Genomic DNA, 11837 nt, shown 5'->3' with positions numbered 1-11837 from the left:
TTGCCACGTCAGCAAAGTGCGTTGACGTGGCCGCGATTTGCTGACACGTACCTTGACATCGCGCTGACGTGGATGCGATTTAGGGGAAAGGGGCCCATTCCGGTAAATAATAAAATACCAGGCCCATTTCGGTAAATTTAAAAAATTTTGGGCTTTTTTTGGTAAATTGCCCTTTAGGTGCATGCACTTGAAAACCTTCTTTCTTTGGAAATATATAAATACATATAAATGTACGGATTTTTCATATGGAGCAAAGGTATTTTAGTATTATTTAATTTCATTAAAAAATGATTTTGATATTTTACTTTTACTTAAGAGGTATAAGTTGCTTATTTAACTCAATAAACATTGATTAAAATAAATGTTTATGATCCCTATCATATGAAACTATGAATAAAATAGATAAATTGTTGTAATCATGGAATGTGGTGTGGTGATTGTTTACTTTCTCTCTTAATTATAAAGTTGGAGTTCGATCTTGGTCCATAAGAATGGAGTACATTTCATAACTAGCCATTTAACTTAATAAAGAAATGAGTGTGGATGAATGCGGAAAATAAGAATGGAGTACATTTCAGTTTGTTCAAGTCGTAAATTTGACTTAAGGCTCTAGACGTTCGAAAATAAACTTGGATTTTGCACAAACCTAAAATGTAAACGAATCCAAGTTAGATAAAAAAAATTAAAGTTATCCCCACAATCTGAAAATATTGTTAAAACTTTTATAAAAGAAAACTAAAGAGAAAATCTTTGAAAATAAAAACTCAAAAAGAATTTATTAACTCAAAAGAGAAGTTGAATAAAACAAATTGAATTTTTGTGTACAATGTAAGGGGCCTTAAGTATACTAGATGTCCCTTACCCGTGTCCGACGCCGGGACAGGATACGAGGCACTAGGGGCCTTAAGTATACTAGATGTCCCTTACCCGTGTCCGACACCGGGACAGGATACGAGGCACTACCGATCTTAACACAAGCAACCATACAAAACCGGAACATAAAATTTCATTCAATTTAAAACTATTTATTCACATGCATACCATCCCTTATAAGGGCCTAATTGAGTATCACTAAAACCCTTTTATTTTCATAATGTATCAATCAACTATGTGATGTCTAATTGAGTATAAAAAATGTTAATTTAACCAAGAGCTAAGTTTGGGCCGCTATCTGGACCAACCACCGAACCTAAAAATATTTATTTTTGACCCGTGCCTAATCAACTTGAATTATTGTTTATTCAATGATGAATATAGACGAAGTGATAATAAATTTACATTTTAATACTATTCAGTGCGTGTTTAATTCTTAGATTTGTAATTAAAATTATTTCTATTTGAAGATGATATAAAATTATGAAGGCATAAAAGTATCGTCATAGTAATATCAATTATAATTTTAAAAAATAGATATGATCTGTAGTGTAATGCCCCAAAATTTTAATTTTGGGTATTGTGAATGTGTGACACGAAATATCTATTTACTTTAGTGGTTATGTGTTCTAGGTGTGTTTGGGAGGTCCCAAGTTCAAGCCAGGACTTGGGGCAAATTTTGGTATTTTTATGAATAATCTTTTGTCAGTAGGCTTTTAAGTAAAAGTTGGCAAATAATTAATAGAATTGGCTGTTGGTTTGGTGGATAAATGGAGAGTTGGTGTGAAAGAGGTTCTGTGTTCAAATATTGGTGTGGGTATTACTTTTGCTCGTGCGTCCAGGAGAGTTTGAGATGGACTAAAAATCTGAGGAGTAGATTTAATGGGGAGTTTGATGGAGAGAAATAAGGGATTGGGGTGTGTAGAGGCCCAATTTAGCCCGGGCCCGATTTACAAACAAAAATCATAATTAATTACAAACCTAAAATAACAAGGCCCAAATGGCCCAAAACTTTACACATTTTCAATAAAACAAAACCCAAGCCCCATCCCTTGCGCCGCTGCCTCCACGTGCCTCTGCAGCACACCCATCGCCCGAGGCCTGACCTTTACACCAAAACAGCAAATCTACTCCTCTGATTGACCTCGCCACAGACCTACAAACAAGGCAAAAAAGGAGACAAACATAGGAATGGCAATAGAAATAGTAGCAGAACGAAAGCAAATTGCAACAAGAACAGTGATATAGCAATGTAATCGTGGCTATAAAAGCCACGAAAATAACTATGTAATTTTTTTACAGACAATCAAATACAAAAAGGGACAAATATCAATCAAAAACAAAAATTTTCTGAAGGTTTTTGACCTCTACTTTCCTTTAAGCTTTTGTTTTTGTTTTTTGTTTTTTACTTTTTTCATTCTTTTTAAAATACGAAAATATAAAAAGGGGGAAAATGGGGTAAGAAACTCACCTGGGTTGCGAGTTTTCGACAACATGGACAGCCGAGGAAGCCATCTCCGAGGATAGGTGGCTGGAAACCGAAAGGTCCCTTAGGGTTTTTATTTTTCTTTTTTCTTCGTTTCCTCAAATTTTGGGGGTCCTCCAGGCCATTTTAACCCACATCCGGGCTCTCCTCAGAAAAATGAGTGAAAGGGGGTTTTGAATTTTTCAGCCACCGTGCACGGAGGTGTCGTCGCTTGATTACCAATGACGCAATGCATGGTCGACCAACACTTGGCGGAGCTAGCCAATGGAGAGGAAGAGAGGGTTGAGAGAATTTGGGGATTTTTTTTTGAAAAAGAAGAAAAATAAAAATTTTAGAAAAAAAATTAGATTTTAATAAGGAAGCAAAACGGCGTCGTTTTGGCGCCAGGGCCAACCTGCACGTGACTCGACCCACTCCTGGGGAATCTGCGTGTTTTCATTTTTGGGCTATTTACGCCGCTAGTCCTCCCGTATTTTTGGTTTGTTTCAGTTTAGTCCTTTTCTTATTTTTATTATTTTTTTTTAAATTTGGCCCTGTAATTTCGGCTTTGTTTCATTTCAGTCCACCTTGGAACTGTGCGTTGGAGGGTGGGGGATTATTTTCCATTTAGTCCCTCCTCGTTATCCACGCATTCAATTTGGTCATTTCTCCTTTATTTATTTCTGATTTGCCCCCGAATTTCGTTTTAGAGTTCAATTTAATCTTTTTTTTGCTATTTTTGTTATGTTATTATTATTAAATTAATTAATTAATTAATTAACTATCATTATTTGTTTATTTATTTATTATTACAATAATATCTTTAATTAGTTTTGCATTATATATATCTCTTTTATCTATTTATTTACCTAAATATTAAATACATTTATTTTATTTGTTTATATTATTTTATATAAGCTTTAAGATTTCTACTACTATTATTATTATTATTATTATTATTATTATTATTATTATTATTATTATTACTACTGTTATTATATTTATCTTTTTAGTTTTATTTAATATTTCTTTGTAGTTTTATTTGCTTGCTTATTTTCAAATTTTTTAGTTTTTCATTTGTTTATCTACATATTTTCTTATATAATTGATTCCTTTGTACTTTTTTTCATTATTCATCTTGTTTTTATTTTTATTTTTGCTATTATTATTTGTTGTCTATAATCGCATTTGTTAATATTTTGTCATGTATATTAGTACCGCGATTTATTTTTACATTTTACCATGAAATCATGTTACGTTAATTCTACCCTATGCATAAATTATGACTTTAAAATAAGTAAAACTACGTATTTTGAGATTCGAAAAGGTCATACCCTAACTTACGGGGTTTCGATTTTCTCGATAAATCCAAACACACAAATCTTTTCAAACATAAGTTTTTTTTACGATCTCGGGAATTAATAAGAGATCGTGTTCTAACTTACGAGACATGATTTCTTTTCTAAAATCGAGATAGTTAAATATCTTTTAAAATAATAAAACTTTTGGTGTTTAGTCTTGTTTTGGGGATTTAAGATATCGTGTCCTAACTGACGGGATATAATTTTTTCTCGATTAACGTGAAATATGCTAATTTCTAATTTTTTTCAATTAAGCGATATTTTAACAAAGGATCGTATTTTCAATCTCTTCAAAGTTCTCAATTTTTAACACAAAGACATTAATTAGTCAGCTAGGTACCAATTTTGGGCATTACGAGGGTGCTAATCCTTCCTCGTACGTAACTGACTCCAAAACCCGTCTTTCTGAATTTGTGGACCAAAATTGTTGTTTTAATAAATAAAATCGTTCATTAAAATAACTACTTTTTCGAGGTGACCTGATCACACCTCATTAAAAAGGATTGGTGGCCACTCCCGTGTTTGTTTTCATTTTCAAAATCTAAGTTGACCCTGTTTTACAAAAAAATGGTTTTGACAGGGTGGTTATCAAATATTTTGTTTATCTTTTCTTTTCTTTTTTTTTACTTTCCCCAAAATCCCTCCACCCTTTTGCCGTTTCTCTGTTCATTGCTGCCGAATTTTTGCTCTCTTTCACCCTTCATCTTCTTGATTTTCCTTTTCCCACTCTGTCTCGTTTTGCTCCAAGTTTGTTTGCGATCGTTTGGTAAGTTTTAGATAAGTGATTTGTCTCTGTTTGTTAACTTTCTTCTAAAGTGTTTTGTTTATGCCAATTAGGGGAGGATTCAAGGGCTCGTAATCACCAATCAGAGTCTTAGTTTGTGTGGGAATTATTGTTCATCAGTTGAAGGTAAGGTTTAGTCGCTTATGGGTTAAAACCTCGATACGAGTTCGATTTGGGATCACGTTATGTGAGATTAAATTAGTGATATTTGTTCAATTATAGGCTTTGGAATGCTCGGGGACTGCTTTAGTGTTAAACAAAACCAGGTGTGTACCCGAAACGCAAAAAAAAAAGGATTCGGTGAAAAGCCAAAATTGCTTGCTGTTTGAACAGTAGCAATAGGCTAATTTTGAAAAATCGAAGTAGAGGATGAAAAAAAATATGGAATTAAAAATATTCAGTCTAGTTTCTCATATCTGAAATGAAGGTTAAGGGCATTAGACCAAATATCTTTACTTACAATTGCTTAATTCATGGCATGTGTAATTCGGGCCAGCAGGAGGAGGCAACAAGGCTCTTGAATGAAATGGTGGATAACAATATTTCGCTTAATATTGTCACGTATAGTACATTGGTTGATGCTCTTTGCAAGGAAGGAATGATTTCTAAAGCTGTAGAGACCGTTGACACAATGAGAAAGCAAGGCATTGAGCCCGATGTTGTCACGTATAGTACATTGGTTGATGCGCATTGCAAGGAAGGGATGGTCTCTGAAGCTGAGGATATTGTTGACGCAATGATAAAGCGAGGCATTGAGCCTAATGTTGTTACCTATAATACATTAGTTAATGGTCATTGCTTGCAGAACAAAATGGATAAAGCTAGAAGAGTTTTCAACTTGATGATTGAGAAGAGTTCTGCACCTGATATAGTTACTTACAACACCATGATCAATGGATATTGCAAAGCTAAGAGGTTAAACGAAGTAATGGAAATCTTTCATGAAATATCTCGAAAGGGACCAATCCCGAATATTTTAACATACAACACTCTCTTGCAAAGTATGTTTCAGTTAGGGAAAGTTTCAACTGCATGTGAACAGTTTAGAAAGATGCTTGCTTCTGGACAAGTTCCAGATTTAGTGACTTGTTCGATTTTGCTGAATTGTTTAGGCAAAACAGGTCATATGGAGGAGGCATTGAAACTTTTTCAAGCAATGCGAAACAGTGGTTTGGAACTTGATATTGTCCCATATAATATCCTAATTGATGGGTTGTGCAAAGCTGGGCATCTCGAATTTGCCAAGGAATTATTTCATCAACTCTCAGACAATGGTTTAAAACCGAATGTTGTCACATATTGTATAATGATTAATGGACTGTGTAAAGAGGGATTGCCAGATGAAGCATACAGGTTGTTTGGGAGCATGGGAGATAATGACTGTTTGCCTAATAGCTGCTGTTATAATGTAATGATTCGGGGTTTCCTTCGCAACAGCTATACCTCAAAGGCAACACAACTTCTTACGGAAATGGTTGGTAAGGGCTTTTCTGCAGATATATTCACTGCCACCTTATTTATGGAGCTTATCATATACTCTAATAAATCAATCTTGCTTTGAAATGTTTCACAAATTGTGTAAAGACCATAACTTGCAAATGTGAATCAGTTTGTACATAACCATTGTACAGTGATAAAAGATTGTGGAAACTAGAATGAGTTTTAGTGTCTATTTTCAATATTGTTGATTTTGTTCTGACTTTGTGTTGCAAGTGAGAATCTTGTTGGTGGTAATGGTAAGAACTTAGGGGAAAACCAGTTTCTGTAGCAATGACAATAGCATCCGTATAATTTTCGGCTGCTCAGAACTTTTAACTCCAAGTGTGGAATTCAATCAAATTGGGGGTTTCTTTGTTTGATTGAAAACATTTTCTGGAAAATGATTTCCGGAAAATAGTATGCTTTTCGTTGAAATGTAATATTTTCCTAATGATTTTATGTAAAACATTTTACAGTATTTAAAAGTTTTCTTGAACTCATTTTTTGGAAATTGTTTCAAGTGAAACAGACACAAGATAAATATTTTCATAACAGAAAAAATATTTCTTTTCATTATTTAATTACCAAAACTATCGTAAAATAAAGTATTTATCTTTAATCAAACTTAGTTAATTTAATTATTTCTGTAGAATTATTGGTTATGATTATTGCAACTGCAGCGCACCTTAAAATGGCAGCATTGACGTTCAAATAGGCACAAAATACTGTTGTTTGATAGTCTAATAATCGCTGCAAATGATTTGGTGAATCTTCTTCGATGAGATGATAACGAAACTATCATCTCAATTAAACTCAATGGTGCTCATCACCAACCTACAAAAAACATTTGAGATCGAAAGCACCTTGATTTTGCCAACGAATCTATCGTACCATTAGCATCTCTCCCACTTTTTCTAAACAGTACCTCAGGAATGAACATCTTAATCTCATCAATGCTTGAAAAAATGTGCCAATATTTCCGAGGCCTAGATTTCTCATTGATACACCAAGTAAGCACGACTATGGAGTCGAGTCAACCATAAGCTTTTAGTCTTTAATCCACTAGGAGTCCAAGAAGAAATGAAGAGCTAACTTAATCCGGCCATAATTTCAACAAAATTAGAATCTTGGATGCCTTAAGGACCTAAAACATAGCAATAAATGACCTTTCAAATTTCTAAAATACACTCCACACCCCATCGGGCCAAATTTCCCTAATGTTGAACCATCATCGTAAACTTTAACCAGCCTTCATTTGAAGGTTCCCAACATGTCACACTCTTGGTATGTTGTTACCTATAGTTTATTAATCAACGGCCATTGCTTGCATAATGAAATGGATAAAGCTAGAAGAGTTTTTAACTTGATGATTGAGAAGGGTTGTGCACCTGATATAGTTACTTACAGCACCATGATCAATGGATATTGCAAAGGTAAAAGGTTAGACGAAGCAATGGAACTCTTTCATGAAATATCTCTAAAGAGACCAATCCCGAATACTGTCACATATAACATTCTTATGCAGAGTTTGTTTCAGTTAGGGAGAGTTTCAACTGCATGTGAACTGTTTAGAAAGATGCTTGCTTCTGGACAAGTTCCAGATTTAGTGACTTGTTTGATTTTGCTGGATGGTTTAGGCAACACAGGTCATATTGAGGAGGCATTGAAACTTTTTCAAGCAATGCGAAACAGTGGGTTGGAACTTGATATTGTCCCATATAATATCCTAATTGATGGGTTGTGCAAAGCTGGGCATATCGAATTTGCCAAGGAATTATTTCATCAACTCTCAGACAATGGCTTAAAACCGGATGTTTACACATATTGTATAATGATTAGTGGACTGTGTAAAGAGGGATTGCCAGATGAAGCATACCGGTTGTTTGGGAGCTCGGGAGATAATGATTGTTTGCCTGATAGCTGCTGTTATAATGTAATGATTCGGGGGCTCCTTCGCAACAGCTATACCTCAAAGGCAACACAACTTCTTATGGAAATGGTTGGTAAGGGCTTTTCTGCAGATATATTCACTGCCACCTTATTTTTGGATCTTATCATATACTCTAACAAATCAATCTTGCTCTGAAATGTTTCACAAATTGTGTAAAGATTATCACTTGCAATGTGAATCAGTTGTACATGACCATTACACACTGATAAAAGATTGTGGAAACTAGAATGAGGTTTAGTGTCTATTTTCAATATTGTTGATTTTGTTCTGACTTGTGTAGCTTGTTGATCTTGATCTTAGCAACTCCTTGATCTTTTTGGTGGTGATGTTAAGAAATTAAGGGAAAACCAGTATTGTTGACACCATTTTTTGATAAAAAATGGGGTCGACTTGGGTTTTGAAAAACGAAAACGAAAATGGGAGTCGCCACCAATCATTTTTGAGGTGTGATCGGATCACCTTGAAAAGTGGTTGTTTTTAATAAACGATTTGATTTTATTAAAACGAGTTTGGTCCACGAAATTCAGAAAATGGGTTCGGGAGTCGGTTACGTACGAGGAAGGATTAGCACCCTCGTAACGTCCAAAATTGGTACCTAGTTGATTAGTTAATGTCTTAATGTCGAAAAATTGAGAACTTTGAAGAATTTTAAAAATACGATGCTTGTATTAAAACGTTGAAAATTTTCAGGAAAAGGGGAATATTGCACGTTATTCGAGAAAGAGAATCACATCTAGTAAGTTAGGACACAATGTCTCGAATTCCCGATACGCGAATGAAAAATGCTTATTTAAAAGATATTTAACTATCTTGGATTAAAAAGAGATCACGACCAGTAAGTTAGGACACGATCCTTTTTTAATTCCCGATATCGTTTAAAACTCGAGTTTGAAAAGATTTGTGTAATAAAGTTTAAAAGAATATTCAATTGTTTAAATCAAATGAAGAAATCGCAACCCAATACATTAGGGCACAGTTTCTCAAAATATTAAACATTGAATATTGCATTTATTTTAAAAAATCTTCATCTCGAGAAATCAACGTGTCACATCCAATGCATTAGGACACGACGTATTGAATTCTCGATAATGAGCTTTTTATTTATGTTTTTTTATAAAAGAGTAATCTTGATTATTTTGATTCAACAAAGAAAATCGGAACCCAATACGTTAGGGCTCAATTCTCTCGAAGATCTCAAATATCGAGTGTTATTTTTATTTTGAAATTTTCCGTTTTTGGATAAATCCGAGTAGAAATGAATGCAAAATAATAATAATGATGACAATGTAAATAAAATGATACAAGCAAAATAATAAACAATAAAAACAATTATACGAGCAAAATAACAAGTAAAAAGAAACTAATTAAGTAAGAAAACAATAATAAACATATAAATAAATGAGTGAACAAAATTAACAAAATCATACAATTATAAAAGATATATAAACATATGTATATGTATAAAATGATGAAAGTATGAAAACATATGCATGTATACACCCTTTTTAAAAACTACTATACATGAAAAATTATGTAAGTGTATGTACATACATACTTATATAGCAATCATCAACTATAAGAAGTATATATTGGCACATATTTAAATCATAAAATAAAGAGTATATACAAGATAGGTATTTTAAAAATATAAAGAATAAGCAAATATATATATATATATGTATGTATATTTATGAAAATGGAATATATATATAAACGTGAATATCTTTAGGTATAAATATTATAAAGTATAAAAAGTACATGTGTACGCATATATATAAAATATACATATGTATGTATACATATATTATGAAAACAAAGCTAAAATAAATAAAAACTAGTTAATGTATTAACACAATTATAATGACTAAATAAGGAAAATAAAACTAATAATAATAATAATACAATAATATAATAATGGGTAAATAAATATAAAAAGAAAATATAAGTATGATAATAAATAGATTAATATAACAAAATAAACACAAATGGACTGATCAGAGATAAAAATAAAAGTTAAAGGCTGAAACTGAAATAAAATAAATACGGAGGGACCAATTTGGAAAACCGCGAAAGGGCGAAGGGCCGAATAAGAAACTATCCCAATTATTAGGACACGTGTCCCTTCGTAGGACCTGGGACTAAATTAAAAACACTAAAAAAAATTGGGGCGAAATTTATAAAATATGAAAAGGTGCAAATAGGACTAAATTAAAACACCCAAAAAGACAGAAGGGCCAAATGGGTAAATAACCCAAAACTTAAAAATACGCGGATCCTCAGGTCGGGTCGGGTCGGGTCGACGCGCGGATCTGGGGAGAAACGGCGTCGTTTTAACGCCTGGGGCTATGGCACAAAACGGCGCCGTTTTAAATGCTTATAAAATCAAAGTTTTTTTTTAACTTCATTTTCTGCCCCCTTAAAAAAAACAGATTCTCTCTAAAAAAAATCCTTCTCCCCCTCTTTCTCTCCAAAACCTCCGGCCTTCAACTCCGACGAGTTCCCACCGTAGCGCCACCATGTGCAGCGGTCGATGGCTTAAAATCAGACCTTTTTGGTCCCTTTTTGAAGCCTATGGCCTCCAGGCCACAGATCTGGGGCCGAATCTCGTGAAACAAAGGCCGAAGACCCGAAAATGGGGTGAAATCGTTCGCCTTCCTTCCCCTCCGGCGCGGCACAGGTAAGGTTTTCTTTTTCCCCTTTTTCACTATATTTATTTATATAGATGTGCACGAAAAGAAAAGAGAACAAAATAAAAAAACTTCAAAACTGAAAAGAAAGAAAAAAAAAACTTTGAATCTGCTTTTTTATTTTCTTTCGATTGAATCCTTTTTTTTGATACAAAAGTTGCCAGAAGAGAGAGGAAAAGAGTTACATGTTCGGCTTTTATAGCCGATTTTTGCTACTATTTCTGTTGTTTTTGTTGTTTTCTTCTTTGCAGGTGACAGGCGGCGCAAGTGGCGTGGTCGACGTGACCGTGGGCGTTGCGGATGGGACGTCCGGCGGCGTCAGAATGCCTAAGGTCAAAGAGGCGGCGCCTATCTAGGCAAATTCTTTGGGAAAATTGGGCCTGGGCATTGGGCCTCGCCTTTGGGTGGCTGGGTTAGGCTAGTTGGGCTTGGTTTTGGGCCATTTGGGTTTTGGGGTAGTGGGCTTGTAATAGGTTTGTTATTGGGCTGAGGGTTAGTGGGTTGTTTTAGGTGGGTTTATTGGTTTAGGGTTAATTGGGCCCGGGCATAAAAATTGGGCTTATACAAGTATTGCTTGTGAATTTTAAAATAGGGGCATTAGTACGAACAACGAAACATGAGTTGAGAATAAAAGGGATTGAAATAAATATTAAGGTGATTTAATGGCATTGATCTACGTGTGTTGAGTAATAAAGGGTTGAATGTTTATATAAAGGAGGGTAGTGATTTCAGCCTATCCCCAACAATCCCTGTACCGTCCTTGCAAAGAATGCTCCTCAGTGCAGCAGGCGGTGGATTCAGCAGCCTGCTTAGGCCAAACGCATTGGCTTTCCGGACAATGTGATGTATCTCTTGACCTTCCTTTGCCGATTATAAAGAACTCGAATTGTGCGATATACTCTGCTTAGCAGCAGACTCATCCAATATGATGCGGACAGCAGCAGCACTGTCGCTCACAATCTCCACACGTCTAAAGCCTTGGATCCAAAGAAGATTCAAACCGTCCAAAATGAGCCACAATTCAGCTTCAAGCAGCGAGCAACATCCCATATTTCTAGTATACTCCCACAACCACGATCCATTCCTGTGTGTATCAAAGAATTTATTTTTGTTTTCAACCCGGCCTAACCTGAATTTCAATTAAATATTTTTTAAAATAATTTTATTTAAATTTATTTATAAAAATAAATAGATAATAATATAAAATTATATATTTTTATCATTTTAATATTGTAAA

General features: G+C 34.3%; 1 protein-coding gene and 1 long non-coding RNA gene across 2 annotated transcripts; both read left to right on the top strand.

Annotated features, from left to right (window-relative positions):
* Nucleotides 1–4904: 4904 nt before the first annotated feature.
* On the top strand, nt 4905–8048 carry LOC105766436 (pentatricopeptide repeat-containing protein At1g63330). Its single transcript, XM_052630455.1, has 2 exons — nt 4905–6037; nt 7265–8048. Exons 1-2 carry the CDS (start codon nt 4905–4907, stop codon nt 8046–8048), a joined length of 1917 nt encoding a protein of 638 aa, XP_052486415.1.
* A 2121-nt stretch (nt 8049–10169) lies between these two features.
* On the top strand, nt 10170–11268 carry LOC105766446 (uncharacterized). Its single transcript, XR_001125243.2, has 2 exons — nt 10170–10590; nt 10852–11268. It is a non-coding gene; the product is annotated as an uncharacterized LOC105766446 (long non-coding RNA).
* Nucleotides 11269–11837: the final 569 nt, after the last annotated feature.

Source organism: Gossypium raimondii, chromosome 5 (assembly GCF_025698545.1).
Source record: "Gossypium raimondii isolate GPD5lz chromosome 5, ASM2569854v1, whole genome shotgun sequence".
In the NCBI taxonomy this organism is placed as follows: domain Eukaryota; kingdom Viridiplantae; phylum Streptophyta; class Magnoliopsida; order Malvales; family Malvaceae; genus Gossypium; species Gossypium raimondii.
The sequence above is the reverse complement of the archived record's forward strand: the minus strand, read 5'-3'. Positions and strand labels throughout refer to the sequence as shown.